This window comes from Anneissia japonica, unplaced genomic scaffold (genome assembly GCF_011630105.1).
Source record: "Anneissia japonica isolate Jap-2015-1 unplaced genomic scaffold, ASM1163010v1 scaffold737_len1565949_cov176, whole genome shotgun sequence".
NCBI classification, from domain to species: domain Eukaryota; kingdom Metazoa; phylum Echinodermata; class Crinoidea; order Comatulida; family Comatulidae; genus Anneissia; species Anneissia japonica.
The window spans coordinates 255,947-277,943 of NW_022741618.1; the positions used below are offsets into that span (position 1 = coordinate 255,947).

Below are 21,997 nucleotides of genomic sequence, written 5' to 3' on the forward strand. Positions count from 1 at the left end.
GCAGGTTAGATTGTTTATATCAGGCTACGATGTATCTACGAAGCCTGCGCGCAGGTAAAATTGCAATATTTCACGACTGTACTGTAATCAGCAAGCTTCATTTAGTCACATGATCAAAGACTTATTCTCTGACATTTTAATTTCCTTAGACAGCAGGTTGTCAACGCGAAACATACGTGAGCCTAGGCCTAGATGTCTATGCTTGGTTATAGATACCCAGATTTACTCGAGCAGTGCGCATCAGTGACTTGACCTTTGCCGACAACGAGGTTGACTGAATGCTGCATTTTCCCTCTTCCTTTGGGAGCGAAATACAGAGGCTTTTACCACAATATCCCCGCCTGTTCCATGAAATAGATTAACAATATGAATATGATTCATTTGCATACCGCCTACCCTGAGTTCTCTTAAAGAAGGTTGATAGCAAAGAAAATGTTCGCCAACTCAGTAAGTCTAGCCGCCATTGTCTAAGGTTTTCGTAATAATAATAATAATAATAATGATTTTTTTTTTTCGTGACTTTGTGGGCGGGGCTTCAAGTCCTTGTCGACATGTCAATTGTCTTGCAGTGCACTACCAAAGTTATCTTGTAGGTGTCACTGCAGTATAGTACATGAAAGATGTGTTACTAGCTGGAGACCAGTGTAGCCGCTCACCTTTTCTGAGTTGATCACTAATATGAATAGATCTATTAAAGAAAGTTGGCTGCCTGGAGATTAATCACAGGCTTTGTATTATACCCTTGGGATCTCGTACCTGAACAGAATTAGTTCATAATAAAAGATGGCTAGTTACCTAGAGGCTAAATAGGACCTGTGTCATTCCTTATTTGGAAAAGTTCCAAAAATAGCAAGAATTGACATGGATGGCTACGTGAAGATAATTGCCTTAACTTTATGTTCTACTTTTGTAGCATTCCTATTCATTAATAGAATATTTTCGCAACCGGTAGTAGAATGTTAGAACACCTGATCTTGCTCAGCTTGTAATTAGTATACAGGTCTTCCTCCAATTAAAGAGTACTTTTGGGACAAGGGTTTTCATAGTCTTTAGCAGCTTTGGTCTTTAATTAGAACAAATAATATCAAAAAGATGGATCTGATTTCATCCAGACAGGTGGTCTTTCATTGGAGGGGTCTTTAATTAGAAAGACCTGTATTTTTGGATGGGTAATTACCTGGATACAATTATGATTCTTTTTTCTATCCTGTGTGAGACTCCATCCAGCAGAAAAAGCTCATTGCTAAATCCTTCCTAAATCCTAAAAGTTAATCCCCTGTTGTTTTTTAACAACTACAAAAAAAGGTAATAAAAATAGAATTGGCTGCCTGCCACACCCCTCTTAAGATTTCATTTATTCCCTGTGTAATATTTAGGATTAGAACTCCTTTTTCAAATTCAGAATACTGAATGTTAGTTGTTAATGTGTGCTTGTATTGAAAATGAAAGGTATATTACAAATAATTAAAGAAAGAAGTAAAGTGTTGAAATTAAGTGCCTATGCAGGATTAAAACAGTCAGAGAATTTTGCATGGTACAGTATGTAGCTAGCAGGTAGTGTGTGGAATTAAGTAAGGAGAATATGACAGAGTACTTTAGGAATTACTATTAAAAGAAAAATACGAAGTCAAACTATTTGAATAGTAGTTTAAAATACAGTGCTTAAATGTATTATTCTCAGATACCCGATAGGTGAAACACACAACACTTATGTATCAGGAGACATTTGGGAGATTAGTAACTAATCCCAGTAGGGATTAGTAATAATCCCAATTAATCTTATACAGCAGATCCTATTTTAAATATCTCCATGATAAGATCAAGTTAAATTATAGTCGAGATGCTATGATACTACAATGGTCTGGATCATGGACCAATGCTATCCAGGCCCTTCGCCAAAGGGAAGGATGTTCACTCCCACACAGATATTATCGTAAGCTAATTTATATGCTGCAGTAGTATCACATTGTAAACGATTGAACACACCGGTACTTTATCTTAATGCGTCTTAATTTTATCTATGATAGGGTATACATTTTATTTATATTCATCAATTAGATTTCCATACATATAGAAAGTATGATTGAATAATAATTGTAGAATATTTTTTGTATTATTTTAAAATAGCTACAGTATTTATAATTAAATAAATCATTTACAATACAGATATACAATACTGAAACAACTTCAAAGGGTAATTGTGTGTAGTCTAGTACAAATACTGTACTGTGTGATGTTAGAGATGATGTGTTTTATATACAGTGGTAACACTATGCTTAGTTCTAATGTTAACTATTCAGTTATAATACTAATAGGTATAAAACAGAATTTCATGGTTGAAAAATGTCTTCAGGAGCCGATTTTGCAAAAGTAATCTCGGAATAAGCATGTCTTGGTCTTTTGAGGTTTTACAATATAGTATGCTGGGAAAGTAAACAGACTTGTTTGCTTGGAAGAAGTGGTGAACCCAACACAGAATTGCATAATCTGGCTTAAAAACTGCTGAGATGGGCAGTCAGAGGTCCGTTTTAAATTTTCTACAACTAGTACTACAGTACCTTTTATCCATTCTGTATTCTGGGTCTAGATAAACTATATTCTAAAAAACAGATACACATCGCATCACAGTTAACTGTAGATCTGTGTAGCATTGCCCTAGATTGACATCTGTTTGACAGTTTATATCCACAGGAAGTGTGTGCTCTCAATAATGATTACGATAGAAATATTACCACTAAGTACTACCAGTAAAAAAATGTTTTTAGTTTGATGACCTACTGTAGTATATTATTATAGGAGTTTTGAATGCAAGAATAAATTGATAATTTTATAAACAATTTAGCCACAAAGTATCGAACATGTTGTAATTATTATATCCTGTAGGATCCCAAAAATTCTATAGTATAATGTCCTACATGGTTGATGATTTTGCAACTAAATTTTTTAGAACTCTCTTTGCAAATAGAAAAGGCAGTAATTGATTAGATATAGAGGAAACAAATTTATTAGGATGTACATTACAGTATTCACTGTGCACAGGACAAGGTAAATGATAAGGGGGGATTACCATAAAACCTTTAATTTATTACAGTATGTTCCTTTAATTTTTACGAATTCTGTGACTCATCTTTAAATTTGCAAAGATAAATGGTAATAATAGAATTTGTGGGCGTCTCCTTACGATTGTGTCCAACGCAATATCTAGGCTAACCTACGCATTCAACGAATTGATGCCAATTTCGAAGTAAAACCAGTATATTTCAAGATTATGTGTGGATAAAAATCAAAAAATATTTTCAGTCCAAGATTACTGTTAATGATTGTCAAAACAAAAGTGTATTATATGCTTGTACTGTACTATACGCTTTTACTATTAGTGTTTACTTTGTGCAGTCGCCTAAAATTAGAAACATCTTCCGTTATAATTATCGGCTATTAAGCCTCTGAATTTCAATTATTTTGATGCATTTTGGATCACAATAAACGTTTATTTGTCCGGGTCTTTCTGATTATGAACATGAATGGTTGTGTACCCAAGGAAAACAAAATCAAGGTTAAAAAAATAACATTAGTCTTCACTTCCGAAAATATTAAATGCATTGAATGATAAATATAGCAAATATATTCATATTCTGTGGATTCAGGCCATTAATATATATATACTGTATTTTAAAATTAGATATCCATTTTTTATTTGTTTAATATGGGCCTGGAAAAAAAAATGTAAATGCATACAACCACGTAAAATTTTTTTTTTTAAATCATGCCTTGAGTACCAAACGTTTATAGTTTAAAAGCAGTGGAATGGAGCAAAAAAAAAAAAAAAATTGAGATGTAAAGGTGGTGCTTAATATATTTGCCTTTAAATACCAGCAAGCTGGGTTCGAATCCTGTTTGATATTAAAAAGAACAAAAAAAAAAAAATTTTATTTTACGCAAGTATATCCTTACTGTAAATAACTCAAAATTACAAGTTTATATTGTTCTCTTTTATGTATTGTGTCAACTGGAGTACCAGTTTAGATATTTCTTGGCAAGAAATATTTTGATGTATTCATTAAAAATAATTCTCTATTGGTACTATGTATCTACAACAAGTACATTTTATGGTAACTAGGAAAATCAATATAATTAGAGTCTAAAAGAAACTAATTTTGATCACTGCCTTTCAACACTCACAAATTAGCAAAAAGTGTTCTAGATGAAAGGTTATATTATGGTACTGCTTTCAAACAAAGTGATAGGCAAATTTATCTTATGAATTAAATTCTCAATTTAATTAACTAATTCTGTCTTATTTTTCATGTTCATAATAATTAACTGGTGTGAAACCAATGATTATAATTGTATAATATGACTGGAGTCATTATGAAATAGATTTGTGAACTAAAGTTTACTAGATTTGTTAAGAATTCATTTTTGATGATCCTAAAAAAAAAATATTTGAATAAACTTACACTAAACTAAACCTTTCTAGGTGGATAAATTATAGAAAAGGGGAACTTACAAAGCTGATGATGTTTAATGTTGTCCTAATTTAAAGGGTTTTGCAAAGAGTATGAATTTTATTTTTATTGGCCTGTTATCAAGTTTTTTTTTGCAATTTTAATTTAAAAGCTAAAAATTTTAAAATATTAATATTTTAATAGGAACTTAGCTTTTAAGCTTAATACTGTACATATAGTATATATAAAGGAGTGGGTTGAATGATATCTAGTTACTTGATATTCATGGGAGAGTTCAATGTATTGCAGACAGTGGTTTTGTAGGTTAGGATGTTGGCTGTGATATGTAATTTAATTCGTAATCTGTTCAAATCCCAATTTGATTGGTTCCTGCTGGGCAAATCGTGTTCAGCTTGGTTAATATGGACAACACACTCTTTCAAAAGGATGGGTCGATAAAATAGGCACCACTGTGCGGTAACTTGTGCAGTTGCCACTGCTAATATTTAGCTGGTGGTATGTAGGTCTCGGTCTAACCACAAATATATGGCGTGCTAATTCTCAGAAATAAAATACAGTATTATAAGTACATACTAAATGATTGGCGTTAACGGATAGAAGCATAATACAAAAACTGAAGATGATTGAATGAACGTTGACTTGCAATTATTTCCTTGGAGTTTGTTGTACTGTATGCTATAAAAGTACAGTTAACATAATTACTGTATACTACTCGTAAAAAAAAATGGTATTGATTGTACTTGTATCAATGCCCAATTTGAGGGGCAGTCTTAGTTTAATGGACAGTATTTATGACTACTATCATAAAAAATTGTCGTGGTTGCTCTAGATCATTATTGTTGTGGCTTGCTCTAGGTACAGTATGTACACATATAATTTTTAGGGATAGTTTTTTGAATAATATTCAAGTTGGAAAAAGTGACTTCCTCAAGAGATCTGGTTAAATTTCATTTTCTTGCACATTGTGATATCTGCACTGACTTCTGTGAGACAATTAATAATTAAATAGTAAAAGCATGCAAATAAATAATATTTGCATGTTATTTTCTGGGAGATTCTTGCTTCCTTGTAGGAGTATTAGAGGCTGTCCTGATTATTGGGAGACTCCCATTACTCATATTGCTTGTTCTAAATCCCATTTACTGTACAGTGTGTTAGGCAAAAGTTTAGAAGGGAATTCCTGTACTACACTTAAAAAAAAAAAAAAATAAGAACCAGTAAAATCTTTCCCAGACTCGGTGTTCTTATTTTGTTTTTATTATTGTACAGCAGCATATTCCTGTACTATATTTTATAGAGGGTATTATATAGTCTATTTTATTTATAAAAAAAATAAAAACCTCATTGGACATTACCTCAGCCTCAATTTGGTCTTATTTTGTTCTTAATTTTTAAGCAATTTCAGCTTCAGTGTTCTTATAAAATGTGTAAAAAAAAGTGTATAATTATTATTGTTATTGGCCACCCCTATTACATACTACAGTAACTATCTATCTTTATTAACATTTCTCGTACTATTGTACATACTATATAGTAGTAGTACATGTATATATACAGCACTGTCCTTGGTATTTTGCCCAAGTTTTGCTCAGATGTTGAATTTATTTGTCCTGTCTTTCCTCTTTTCTTTCCTAAGATATTCGCTTATCTGAAAATTTATAATCTTTTAAACTTAAAATTTAAGCAATTTATCAATAGATAAAATTTGTATATTTTTAGTCTGATTTTTACAAGTTTTAATGTATATTTTAATAAGTTTTATTGTAGGCCTTTTAAATTTTATCTGTCTTTTGAATATTCAATATTGCACATGTTTTTTGTATATTTTATTGAGGGCTCTTAATGATCAGATTCTGCCGGAATTGGATAGGTCACCCTCTTTAAAATGGTAATACTAAATTAAAAATATAGGAAAATATTGGCTATTTAAAAAATGTTACTTATTTTCTTGTAAGTGTATTTTTTACTGGCTATAACTTGGCTCAAATTAACTATCCTTGCATTCAGAATGTGTCCTCTCTTAATCTTGAAAATACTTGTAAATGAAAATCTTTCTCATCTCCAAATGCTCTTTACTGCATGTAGTGAAATTTGAAATAGCCATTCATTTTTTTTTATGGAAAACAATTTATAAAATGTCTGACAGAATTTCATGACAAGAATAATTTTCATATGATAATAAATTCAAGACATCATATCAAATGGTAAATTCAATTTTTTTTGCCTGCACTGAAATGCTTTCCCAGCGGATACAATAGGTACGGTAACTAATGCTTACTCATATGTATGGAGAACATGTAACAAATGCAGGACATGATTTACATGAATTAAATATTATCATTCTAACTGATGCAAATAATAACTTCTGTGCATTCAACCCTTTTGTTTACCTTAAAAGATCACATTGGAAATGGACATTTTCAAATACACAAACTTAAACTGATAAGAATACTTAAAGTGGTACAGTATGTCTTTTTATGATGCCTGACAGGTTAACATTCCAAACTTTTTGGCCAAAAATGATTATGTGCCTCGCATAATATTATTTTGATTTTCACATGATTAATTATTCTTGAGTACACACAATAACACTGTGGTAGGACGCTGATTCAACCAATACGAAAACTTGTTTAAGCATTCTGCCATTTTGAAAGTGAAAAAATACAAATGCCCATTGGCGTCTCTACGCATTAGCACGTTATTCTTATAGTATTAATAACTATTGTATGGTAAATCAAGCCTAGCATCCAGTGAGTTGTGTTTGGGTGAGAAATCTATGATTGCCATGTATCGGTGATGGCAGGATAATTAGTTGCTGAATATAATATTAACTTGTGTGTCACCTCATGAGGAATTATATGTCTGCTTGTAGAATTAGCAGTCACGGCAGAGTTTCACGATTTTGATTTAATACTATTAATGGAGATGATAATGTATCCGTGATTTCTATCCACTATAACATATATCTGATAAGGGGGCTTAATCTGTACAGATCTATATGCCAATTATAATTTTTAGTGAAATTGACTCAATGATTATCTCTCTTTACGCCCGTATCTAGGGATATGGGGACACTTGGTCCTCTGGTGAGGTCCAGAATAAAAGCTCCAGGGGCGGTCAATGGCAAATCCCCTTTACAATAAATGAAGCATTAACTTTAAATTTCATCATAATTCTGATGGTGTTTGATAGGGGAGGGGGAAAGTTTTTTTTTTTTTTATCAGATGTTTTAATTGGAAAGTTTATTCGGCCAAACCATAGAAACCCCCTGGTTATGTACCATAGTTCGTCATATTAATCACATTGTTCGTCATATAATAACTACTATGTTTTTCCTGTTAAATATGCAATTTATATGGATAATTCAGATGTTTGGTAATGATAATCATCATCAGACAGTCTGTATATGTTTACACCATCAATGGTCGTTGACTTTTAATTTTTTAATAGGAAATAATGGTTATTAGCGGAAGTACTTAAGTACTTTATTAATCGTGTAAATTTCTTTGAAGTCTGCTAGAGTAGTAAAGTACACTGTGAGGTTGAATATGTTGGTTACTCCATGTCTGTGTGGCATATCATTCTTGTTTTCTCCTTCGGGCTGGTCATTGACCTTTTATTTGCCCGCAAATGTAATTGTGCTTTATGTAAAGCGTGGCACACACTGCGCCAATAGTCGTTGGCTGAGGCAATACCACAAAGACCACAATGGAGGAGGTGTGTCTGAATGATCATCGTCCGACAGTGTGCCTGGATTTACAATCTGTAGTTCCTCCCACAATATTTTCATTTTCATTTTTACATTTATTTGGGTCCTCTGCAACCATTCAAAACCACACCTTAAAATTTCATCTTACAGATGCTCCATAAGTGATTAGATAGTTTGATGTGCGTCATATATATAATAGCAACACATACCATATAGTGCACCCTCCTAATTGAGAACCCTTTAATTCCGAGACCCCTCTAATTCGAGACCACATTTCCAAGTTGCGATTCTTCCATCTATTATTACACTAAGCTACCCCTCTGTGTGGAGACCGAACACCCATGACCACCACAAATCTTTAGGTCCCAAGGTGGTATCAAATTGGAAGACGAACTGTACAATACTATCATGTCCAAATCGTGGATTACTAGGTATAGGAGAGTTGTGTCCACAGAGTTTTTTGTTGCATTAACCAATAGAATTGACCTTTAACCAATAGAATTGACCTTTCTGCTAAGTCCGGCCCCTTGGATATTGTTGCTAAGGCCCCACAAAACAATAACATTAGTATGTAAACACATGCATTTGTGGGTCAACGCATGTAGGACATGCGTATATTTCTGGCTCTGTTGTGATTGGTCAGTTGTTGGAAACTCTGAAACTGTCCATTGTATCATTTACCTCTTGACTACCCATCTTGCCACCATGACTGTTAACCCTTGATTTATTTACAATACAGTAAGCCGTTGAGGCAGGGTCATGGAGCGTTCCTACGTCATACTGTAGATAGTTAAGTGTTAAATACTTTAGTGCCCGCTTATAAAATTCCTCGTGGATTATGCATGGATTTATGGAACCTCCGACTGATCTTTTACTTAGCATCTTTCTACATCCTTGGTAGGCCTACAACTCATCTCTTGCCATTGTAAACCAATAATTAATTACCAGTAAAATGAAATACTTATGACACTTTTCATTGCCGGGCAACTTCAAAGAAGTCTTATTCTGTGTGTGTCAGTAAAAGCCTACTTACTGTATCCTCTAGATGTTTAATATCATGTTTTTGTCATCATCTTAATACATTCTACTTGGTAATCATGAATCATTTAGGTAATGGAATCTCAAACACCTTTGAGGAGGAAAAATATAATTGATGATAAAACTCAGTTATTATGATGCACATCTGCATACAGTAGTGTTAGCTGTGTAGTAGAGAGGAGTGTGATGTATGTATAATTATACTATACACATAGGAGTAAATTTGGGCTGGGCCCCTGGCAACTCACATTAATCATGGCATAGCTGCCCCCCTTCATCTGCCCAGTGGTGAATTATGCAGGGACCCACTTTACTGCTTTTTCCCGAAGAGTACACAGGGCCCATGTTGTATCAATGGCTTATCCTGTCAATTAAAAGCCAATTTGAAAAACGATAGATGTGGATGTCATGATAAAAATAGTCTAAAATATTTCTTCATGGTTATTCTGTGGTTAAACTCTAATGCTGCAAACATATTATTGTCCCAGTGATCATCATCCAACACATTTCCATAGATAACAACACAAGGTGTGCACAGTGGATTGTTTTCATTGGCAATCTGCATTAAACTGCCACCGACAGTCACCAGATGGCATCATGTTGTCGGTTATCACAGAGCTACCGTAAGATACTGTAGACTCGACTTTAGGCTGAAGCAGTGTTGGGCGTAGGTTAAAATTAAAAATCTGTTTGCAAATTGTCGAAATATTAGCTTAATAATATTAATAGGTATAATGTACATCTTATAGCATATTTGGCAGCAGTTTACATACTGATTCTCATGGCGGTAAAATAAGTTCCACATAGTAAAAACGGCCGTTAAGTTTTTCAAAGAAATTGTGAATTACATTCGCATTTTCAATTGTCACACCCCTCCAGGTCAAAATTAGTCTACACCCCTGATTTTTATGTGTCCCGGAAATTAATGCTTTCTTCATCAAGTTAGACCATGGTTAAACAGACTGAAGAAGATCAGCAGATAGTGTACAGGCCTAAAGTGTTAGTACCGTGTAGTTCCCTGGGTAAAAACCCACCCCCTGTGTTCTCCCAATTTTATGTACCGTATTAGCCTTTCCTTGGCCATAATTTTTACAAATGTCCTCAGAAAAATACATTAAATATTGGCTTTGAATTAGGCATATAATGTGGAAAAATTGCCATTGATTGAAAAACGGGATTCTCAGGTACTGTATAAGCCATCCCCAAAATTTGGCTCAATTTTGTGTTCAAGGGGGGGGGGCTTATAGCAGAGAAACTACGGTATTAACAACATGCTATAGAAATTCCTAGGCTGCAGATTGCTTGCCTTCTCTAAGCTGCTGGAATGGCTTACATGGGCTAGCATTATGCACATACCAGTCTGCCTCGTAAATTATAGTTTGCTTATAAATAACGGTGTACAAGTAGTTGTCGTGTCTACACAAAACTATTTTTATTACAGAGATTAATTAATGTTTGTGTTTCAGAGAAGGAATTGCCATTGATGATATAGAAAAACATGTTTGTTTTTAAACGATTTGATATTTGTTTTTGATATCAAATTAATATTAAAAATTATTTATTTAATATTTAAAAGATAAAATATATAAAATGATGAAATAGTTACGCTAAAATTATTTAAATATTTATTTAAAAATAATCCAAATAATAAAATTTGATATATATTTTTGATCTGAAAATAATATTGAAAATTATGTACAGTCGACTCCGCCTAAGTCGAATCTAATGGGACTGGCATAAAAAGATCGAGTTATACAGATTTCGACTTGAAAATTTTCGAAAAAAAAAAAATAGTACTGTAACATAGAACAATACTATGTGTACTCAATGTCCACAAAATCAAATTTTTACGCAAAACCGAACATTTTTTTAAGTCCCAAAATCATTCCTATTCTTCTTTTAATAAAATACTTTCCTGAAAACATGAACTCCCTATTCCGAATCTCGGACGATTTGTCAAATTCAGGGCGGTAACACTCACTGGAAAAACCAGACGATCGATAGTTAACTATAGACATCGTTTAACGACAAGCACACGCTGTGAAAACGAGACGCTTAGCTGTACTCGCATTGCCATGGAGATTATCTGTTAACATGACACGCCAGTAGACGTTTTGTTGGTTAATTATGAAGTGAAATTTAGGTACGCATTCCAATGTTTTAATTAGTGTATATTCTTGCTTTTAATCCTTAAAAACCATTTGGAATCAACCTGAAATAAAGACGGAACTCGACAAAGCAAGTTCCTACTGGTTACTCTTTTTAGTAGACGTCTAATTCAAATTTGTTAGATTCGTCAGTGGTTAATTGCAAATGCACCTCAAGATGCTATTCAATACATGTTGCTAATTTTATTACGGAGGAAATTTGTAGAGAATAAAATCTAATTTGTTAGGTTTATTTAGATTTGATTCTAAAATAATACTATGAGGGTTTCTTATTTGTTTTTTGCTTTGTTTCTTTGTTTTATAAATTTTTTTAACAAAACATTCTTGATTACACCAAGCTTGTTTCGCACTATGAAACTTTGGGCGATCTGACGTCATCACAGCCGAAGCACATGTCTAGTGCAAAACACCCCACAAAAATGGACCAATTGGTGGGCAGGCAGAGTTTTTTTGGGGCGCGACCTATTCTGTTTACAACTAGACTGCTGACCAGCAAGTGGCATTGCCCAACGAAGAATGTGTGCTTGGAGAAAGAAATGCACTCAAAAAATATCAAAATTAATCGCATCAATTTTATTGGTAATAATTAAATTTGCTGAGCAGTACAGCAAAACAACAGGTACAGTACTGTACGTATTATTATATTAAATAATGTGTTGTGCTAGCATAGGCCTACAGTAGTCAAAAGAATCCAGGGCTTTGATAAATTAATTAAATAGCTAGGCCCAGACTACAACAATCTTGTTCAAAATGGGTTCAATACAAGTTCTATAAACTGAACTGGACGACAAACTGAACATTGGAGCCAGTCCGGAGGGGGGTCTGTATTTAGACTGCAACTTACGACATACGATTATGTGACCCAAGTTCCACATCGCGCTGTCTGAGATAACAAGGATTGAACTTTGTGTTTTCACACGGCTGTGTATTTTTCCATGTATGCTACAAAATTTGGAACTTCGACTTGTGTGGTTGAAATTACTTTGAAATTGGCCTATCCGGACCGGAAAATTCCGTCAATATAGCCGAAATTTGACTTATAAAAATTCAAATTAAACAAACAATTTACACAGTAATACATAAGAAAGAATTGGGACTTCTTCAAAAATTCGACTGACGCGAATTTTCGACTTAAACAGAGTCGACTTTGGCGGACTCAACTGTATTTAATATTTAAAAGATAAACAAAAAAATGATCAAACTAGTTACACAAAATTAATTTTAATATTTATAAATAATAATAAAGATAGTAATCTAAGTAATACATTATTAAATTTATATTTAACATGTTACTCTTAATTGGATGCCATACAGTAGTTTAAAAATAACTCTTGGTTCATGATCTAATAATATTGATTCTGGTAGTAACTGTAGGAGTGATTGCTAATAATGTTTCTCTTCTAGTGTAGTTTTTACCTTTTGTGTGTTTATAGAGCAAGAATAGGTTAATTATTCATGACTGCGAGTATTGATTCTAGAGCACGAGTTAGTTTATAGAGCGCTGCGGTGATTATAATTTACACTGGGTTTGTAACAAATTGGCGGTTATATACAATGTTACAGACCATTAGAGAAACACTATCTGGTTAGATGTAAGAGGAGCATCTGGATGAAAACCTTAGATAAATCTTCTAAATTTAAATGTTGCTTTCAATTAAAGTTATCTTTGATCTCATTTTAGTAAGTTCGTCCTATTTATTTATATTTTCCATTTTTGGTTTTATTTTTAATGTTACTCTGAAAGTATAGTGATATTTTGAACATTTTTATTAACAATGTAAAATATTAGTGAAGATTTAATTTGAGGAAAACATTATCTTAATACAGTGCCCTACGTTCTGTATCTTTTAATGTTACTCTAAAATTGTAATGATATTTTTAACCTTTTTATTCAAAATGTAATATAATAAAAATTTAAATTTAAATTGAGGAAATAACTTAATACAGTGGCCATTATGTTGCTTTGGATCTTTCTGAGAGATTGTTTTAAATTCCTAAATAAACATCTGTGGGGGAACATATTTACATAGAAATATTCTTTGTAGTCACGAAGTAGTTATTACACATTTAGCAAATATTAGATGATTGAATGATTGAGCTGAATGAATGCCCACATGCATACATTATAAGCATTTGGATACACACACGCCCACGTGCACGTCCATGCAGATACTGTACAGTATGCCCAACATATGATAGAGTTAAAAGGTAGGAAATAATCTGTGACTTGTAGCTTTAACTAGGCTGAAATGCGTACAGACATGGACCAACTCATTCATGTGGACCAACTAAAAGATCATGAAGATCAGCTTTTTGTTACTTATTGATAGCCTTGGCGTCCAAGCATCCAGGTTTATATAATATAACGGCCTTATGTTTTCCTTTAAATTTAGAATATTTTGCATAATATTATTATTTAAAACATGAAATAATATAATCTGGTCTAGAGAAAGTTTATCTTCCAAGATATATTGTCATTTTGCCAAAAATTTTCTCAACTGGAGTCCAAGCACATAACCATTAAATCAGTATTCGGTTGTAAATATAGTTTTGAATCCCATAAAAAATATTGGGACATTTTCATGTCACAGTTCCATATTTAGCAACTCGTGCTTCATTAGCATTGCTGGTGACATTACAGGCTTCCCGAAGAGATCTTTCCCGTAGGCAGTCTATCTTTGTGCTTGCTTTCCTTGTGCTTGCTTTCCGCAAGGTATCTTGTACTTGGTAGGTGATACCCAAAGAGCTAATTGAGTGCAAAATAACAGATAGAACTTCAAACTTGAGAATTATCATAGTGCACAATAACAGTCCAATCATGCAAGGAATGCTCATGATATTTTAATTGCTCAAATATTTGTAATAGCAACATGTAAACTACTAAATGGACGACTACTGTACATACTTTAACTGATTAAAGCTTCTATTGTTGATGAAATATATACTGCAGGTATTCGATTATCAATTAATGTTAAACTAACGAAACACTGCAGAGGTGATGTAACAATCTTTAGGGTAAACAAAAATATATTAAAATTTTATATACAAAGTTTTGCAATACTATATTGTGCATAAGCCCAACTTGGGTGTACTGTAAGCCCACCCACTACTTTACATTCAGTTGAAGTTGAAAGTGTTTCCCTGGAAAATGTCCAAGTTATGGTTTTAACGAGCTTAGCTAGCTTTATATTTAGTAATTTTAGATTAAAAAAAAATTGAAGATTGGTATGTTAATGTATGTACTGTATGTCTTTAATTGGCCAGGAAAAAAAAATGTTTTTAACAGTGTAATATGCACACTCTCCTCAAAATGTTATGTTCCAATTGGGTGGCTTATACCCAAAGAACTACGGTATAAGAACTTTAGCAAGACTAACTTTCGACTTTAAAATGGCCATTAGATAAATCATAGTTTTTTTTTGCAGATTTCCTCTGGGCACGTCATAAACGTGAAGGGCTTAATTTGAGGTACTTAAGAGACACTTGAATGCATATTTTGTATCAGCTGTAGCATGGATAATGTAGCCCAGGAGGTGGCCTAGCTCAACGTAAATCACTCCAAAACTGGTCTCCCACTGATAAGGCCAAAATTCATTATTTCAACTTTCATGCCAACATTGTTTTTGTTTGTTTTGCGTGGTATTACGTCAGCAATGCAATAGCCGGATTCAACGGTGTTTTTACAAGTTGAATTTAAACAAATAAGAACCAGCGAACCCAATGATAAGTTCAGATTCAATTAATTTCTGATTATATCAAGGTATTCTGAAGTTTATGTTATATAATGACTGTTTAAATTCTTAGATGTACTTGAGTGGCAAATAATCTGAGTTTATTTTATGAACGTGCTCCTGCTGTATAAAGTAGATGTAATGATGCATGTCGAAGCTAGTAAGATTGAGATGGGCAGTCGTCAGAGTTATAATCAATGAAAATAATCAGAACATTGCTTTCAAAACATGGTTCTTAGAATCTCTTTTAAACATTAATGTTTTTTCATTGCTAACGTATTATACAGCTGCATTTAGATGTCATGTCTGTTTAGAAAAGATAGAGTGGGTGGAACACCTTTTACAATAGTCAATAACTGAACACCCTTAAACATAATGAAAAATGTCGAAACCAGGGCATATTCTGTAGTACTAACCGAAAATAAAATAAAATAAAAATGAAATCCCAGGAAAATCAAAAACATTAGTCAGCCTGTTGATTGATTTTTCATCAAATTTTGTCTATAATATTCTTTCTTTGAATCGCAAGAGGTCTGACTTCCGAGATTTTGTACTGTATGCACTCAATGAAATATTTAAAATGTACAGTTCCACAAATAGTAACATATATATAGGAGCAATGCAGCACACGTTCGATACAAATGCCTCTTACAGTACATTCTTTTTGAAGTATGCCTTCTAGTTTTGTGGTAGTGCTTTTTGTGATAGGATTACATCCCAATGAAATGAGAGTCAGACCTTCTAAAACCCTCTGAAAGCAATGTTACAATCAGAAGTGATGTAAAGAAATAAAGCTATGGTATAATGGTCAATGTGCCTGTTTTTTAATCCCAGGATGTTATGTTCAATCTTTCTATTCTTAGCTGTATTTAATCTACAGTACTATACTGTGTCAAATTTCGTGAGATTTGGTTGTAGCATAGAAGTAGTTAATATAAAGAGGAAACTACAATCTGTACCTATATACACTAATAGAGTTGCAGTCATCATAAAAAATGCATTAAACCGTCAATTGGTATCACACACCATTATCAATTACCCACAGGCAAATATGCAAATTAAGACAGTGGTCATTGTTAACTGAGTGAAGAACACACTGGCGACGCTTTAGTGGTTTCATATCACAGGATTGCGATTCAAGGTAAATAATATAGAATAATGAAAAATTTGAAGATGGACATGATTCAGTTTATACAGTAATACATTTGGAAATTATACACATTATCACAGTCTGCTGTGCAGTATGCTGAGCCACAAGCTAGATAGGGCTAGCTATCGATATACTATTATCTTTAGAGGTCATAGGTTGTTGGTTTAGAACATCTGAACAAATAGCGCCGAAAAGTGAGAGGGTGAATGTGAACATTAGAAGTACTCCATAACTTGTGCAGATCATAAGGTTAATAATAATGACTCAGATCTGAGGTTTTGCCAGACTAACCACATCAGGCCCTCAAAAAAGTGAGGACTTTGACATGTGACCTAATCAAATGAAAATCAGAATGCCAATTTAAAAGCAATTTTCTGTTGCATGCTGATATATAATATATATATTCGGCTCTTAAGGGGAAACTCTTTTGTCTATTATTTCCCCTTATCTTCGTTTTAGTTTCCCCTTAGCGATACTACTTTTTCCTTAAGGTACTGTTTTTAACCCTCTTCATTGTTTTAGTTTCTTCCTATGGATACTTCTAAGCTCCTATATATATGTTACGTGTTATCGCTGAGGAAGAGCACAGGCTTGCTCAATATATTCGAAATAAAAAATTATCTTATGCCTATTATGTCAACGTATACGACTCTACTTTGTGCATTCGTACTCATTTTATGTTATATACTATTTCCTACCATAGGGGGAAACGATAACAATGGAAAGCGTTAGACATAACACCTTAAGGTGAAAACACTGCCGCTAAGGGGAAATTTTAATGACGTTAAGGCTGTCTCTTATACACATCTAGATGTGTATAAGAGACAGATTATAAACTCGGATATATATATATTTGTTAATTGTTCAAGTTACGTAAACAGTGTGATTAAATATTATATTAGAAACAAAATTATTTTATAGTATTTTACAAGTAAGGATATTGAATCAACAATGTTGATGCTTTGTGGCCTGTGACTAACAAATGTCAAGTTCTTGAGATTGAACTTTAGCAGTAAAATTATGGCGTTATCTGCACATTTTGAAGCCATAAAAATGATTTGTGGATATTTGTGTGCAGAGTACATGATAAATAACATTGAGATATGTTACCATAAGCAACTCTTCATATTTGAATACGTAATTATGTGAAATAGAATTTCTTTTTTATGATTATTTAATATTATATAAGTAAGTAGTCATTTATATAAATGTATATAGTTTGTATCAGCCAATGACAGTTGTGTTACATCATCTGTTAATATTCCTTGGCGTGTGGATGCAATTATTTTAAATAATTTTGATGGATTTTTTGCTCAGATTTTGTGTACATTTCATGCGTTGTTTTTTTAAGTTTTGTCAATTTTTTTATGCCAAAAGGAGTAAAATAGAAAACATAAGATTATAATTAACAGTATAATTATATTTGAGAAATTATATAAATAAAATATTAATAAAGATAATTCTTTATTTATGTTTACAGGAAATGGAGGGAAACGAAAGGGAAGAAGCAAAAAATGGAAACAAATCCTGAAATTTCCGCATATATCTCTCTGTCAAAACTTAAACATAGGTAAGTTTTATTGTCTCACTTAACTCGTTTCAAAATAGCTTGCTCATCATATGACGTCACTGTCTCGCATAAGTACGTTTCAAAAGGTCATTGGGCCACACAATTCCTTGGTTTTTCTCACTTTCTAGGCCACTTAATTCCCTGTTTCTTACTTTCTAGGCCACATAATTTCTTCGTTTTTTTTCAACATCCTAGGCCACATAATTCTGTAACATTCTTGCATTCTAGGCCACATAATCAGACCCAATTTATCCATGGGCGTTGATTTGCATCTGTTACACCAAGATGATCACTTAACTCCCTTTTAAACAGCTATCCCATGACGTCATTGTCTCACATAAGTGCATTTTAAAGGTCAGCTGATGCGTATAGTTCTGTAAAATTATGCTACAGTACATTGCTGAATTACATCCATTCAAAAAAACGGAAACCTCAGGATGCTTCATTTTCAGAAGGCATGGAAGAATAAATACATACTAAAAAATCATATCACCACCTTAAATTTTAATGAGATCTGTGATATCTATCAAAGTGCTTAGTTGTCTTATGTTTTTTTTTCCTAATTTCTAGGATTTTAGTTCTTTCGGTATATTTCAACACAAATTATTTTAACTAAGCAAATTTTTTATTGCCTGTTTTTTTTTATTTCAAGAAATGGAAATAGATTTTTTCTCATTTTTTTTACCAGATATTCTAGGCAACATTATTCTTTGTTCCTCATTCCCTCGGCAACATAATTTTGTGTGATTATGGCATCGCAGGCCTCATAATTTTGTGTGATTGTTGCATCGCAGGCGACATAATTAGGCGTGATATGTTGCATTGCAGGCCACACATAATTCTACATCATTCTTGCATCCTAGGCCATAAGACCCAATTTGTCCCTGGGCACTGACCTGCATTCTGCCTGCCTACCAAGACCTGCCTAACTATACTTAGCATAATATTGTCGTTCGATTGACCTACAAATTGTTGCAGGTTATTAAGAATGTGACACAGGAGGATTCGATTGGAATTTTTACTACCAATGAAGTAATGTAGCATAATGTATATTACAGTATAATGTTAAGTAATTCAAGGTGGGTGTTTCAGTGTTACAGCGAAGAAAGACTAAATTTAATAATAATAATCATCACCAAGCCAGATAAAGGTTCAGGAGTTTTGTTATGGACAAACAACACTATGATACTTCTTTGTCAGCAACAATAATAATAATAATAATAATAATAATAATAATAATAATAATAATAATAATAATGATAATGATATAATGATAATGATAATAATAATAATAATAATATAATAATAATAATAATAAAGAGTTCTATAGTAATCTCTCAGAGCGCTGTCACACACAGAAATGAATAAATAAAAAAAAGTCAAATTAAATATTAAAAAGATAATACGCATTTTTCATTGTCATACAATTGTTAATTTTTTCCCCTATTTTTTCCTTCTCATGTAGAGTATCACTGTAAACTTATTATATAGTCCTTAGAAATAAATAATAAAATTCTTTACACAGTTATTTACATAATTCCGGATGTTAAATTCATTATGTAAACAAGAAGTGATTTAATTAAATGATAAAATAATGAAAATTATATTAATAAATAATTGTGTTAATAATAAATTTACACTTGGTGCCTCATAACAATAATAGGTTATGTGAAGACTTTAATAATTGTAAATACGGATTCAATTTTTGTGCAATTGTTATTCAATAGTGTAACCATTTGTAATTTCAAAAGCATTGAATCACAAATTTAACCAGTTTGGAAGAAAGCTAATAGAAGTATATTTATAGCTTGTTATTAAGTGTCCAATATATTTCATCATCTATACTGTACGTATAATGCCAAGGCGAATGGATAGACATGGTGGTATATTTGTGACTAGTATAAGTGACCACCAGTGTCATATTACAATATCACAGTCAATGTGAATCAATAAGTATGTCATTCTCGTTAAAAAGCTGTCAAAATTATATTAAATAGATGGTTACCATGTTTGCCTGACTCCGTACTAATTGGTTCCATCACAATCTGTCCGTCAAGCAACCTGGTTGTTGATGCCAACAGTCGCACCAGGCCTACAATCTTTGATCATGTTTCTGGGTTAGGTATAGTCGAGCCTTCTTGAGTAGAGCGGCTGTAACACCATGTGATTGGAAGTAGGAGGCTGATCTTAAATAAACAATGAAATGATTGATTATAATTCATGGTGGTATTTCAATAGAAAATTCAAATTTTTGTTATTTCCTTAAACTATTAATTAATGGCCAATTCATAGACAGTCCATTTCTATAAAAGTTTTGGCGGTTCATTCTTCAATTTTACTTAGAGATTATTTTTAAATTTTAGCTTTTGTCATTCAGGCATGCTGTACTATCTGTGGTAGGTACTTACAGGTAGGTGTATTACTGTACATCAATAACCAGAGCATGGATGTTTTACTATTTGGTTTGTTAAATAATTCTGAAGCTTGGTTTCTATCCAGTGGCTACAAGCTTTCGCTGACAGCTTTCACAGTCATTGGTATAAGGAGGATGAGTATTAGTAAAAAAATATACACCCATGGCATTTTTAATTAAGAGCTTTGTTTTTTTTTTTATCGCAAATTACATTTTTGTAAGAGCATTTAATTAAAGAAGACATAAATAAAGGGATGTTTATTTGAGTAAATATGGTGTGTCAACAATTTGAATCATTATCCCCATTTTTTGTTTTTATTTAGATGGGTTTATTAAACTACTATTTTGAGTTCACTGAGACCATGGATCCACTTTGCCGAGGCTTTCTCTGTGTGCTTTCCTGTTGATGCTTCTTATTAGGTTGTCATGATATATTAAGGAAGGACTTATTAGCTACATAATGATGTCATGCTGTTGTTTTTATAAACCTCAAGACCTTGTCAACATACCCAATTCAGATTTAGTGTCAATTAAAATGTACAACAGTGGTAAACAATGAGAGTGGATTTTCAGATTGGAATGTTGATGTGCCTTGCCTTGGTTTCTTGTCCCACAGTCTGAGTTTAATCCTAGTAAAACTGATTTTTACTTCTACCAAAAGCAGTTCTACTTAGAAATCTCATCTCAAGTTCAAGTTTCGCTATTGTCACAATACATTGAAAGTTATTCTTCCTCTTTTTGTGCAGTTGTTTATTGTTTATGAGGGTCCATTGATTCAATGAATTCCTTAATTGTTCATATTTAATATTGAATTTGAAGTAACTTTCTTCGGGTCCTAATTAAGCTTGTTTTAACGAAAGTAATTTTCAATTACAGTTAAATTTTCATCGTGGTACGCGATGTCTTTGTGGTGACGAAAAAATGAGGATTTTTTTTTGCACACGAACCTAAAAAAATCAAGCCAAGCGTCCACTAATTGGAAAATTAGTGGACTGGGGGATAGGCAAACAACATTGGGAGTTGCAGTGATGACGTCACGATTGACTTATAAAACATGTTATTCAAAGGTGGGCCAGGAATACTGTATGTGCATATACCACATTTTAACACAGTATCTTTTGATCTATTGGCTATTGTCTTGTGAGCCTATCAAATCCCTGAACTGTTGGAGCTAGGAAGACCAGGGCTTTTCGCCAGATTGCTCTGGGCAGCTCATGGCCCTGTCTACTGCTGCTTTCTGAGAGATCTGGCCCCTATTGAGCAAATCCTGGTGCTTACCTACCACTGATTTTAGTTCCTATGCATGTAATGCAATAGGAACTATTGTATTCACTCTCACTGTTTTTCCTTTGTTTTTTATTGTGTGTAGTGTGTGTGCAGACATTTATGCAAATGCTCATGCGTCAAAGAAAAGTTTTCCGACATTTTGTTTTACCTAGCGATGCGAAGATCGATGAGAAGTTTCTGCAGAGTTCAGTCAGGGCTCACGCTAACCGATCGGCAAGTCGGCATGGATGAGACTATTTTGATTTAACGGCAAAAAAAATCAACTGCTGTGGCATAGGTATTTTGAAGAAGGCCTAAAATAAAACAAAAAGGTTTTAATACTTGCTAAAATACATCGTTTTTTCATTTAGATCTCCATTCTTCACTAACTCCATGCGACGTTTTTTTCTGTTGTATGAGTAGTCATATGAAGGTACTATATCCCCGACAGCTATGCAGCAATGTACCCTTTGAATGCAAACTGAA

At 33.0% G+C, this 21,997-nt stretch overlaps 1 protein-coding gene across 1 annotated transcript in view; it reads left to right on the forward strand.

The window, feature by feature from the left end:
* The window catches only part of LOC117118831 (G protein-coupled receptor kinase 5-like), an 83,051-nt gene that overhangs the window by 6,772 nt on the left and 54,282 nt on the right, over positions 1-21,997 (forward strand). Inside the window, exon 2 of the mRNA XM_033263546.1 lies at positions 17,743-17,832. Within this exon, the coding sequence (XP_033119437.1) occupies positions 17,743-17,832 (90 nt within the window). The remainder of the gene's footprint in view (positions 1-17,742; positions 17,833-21,997) is intronic.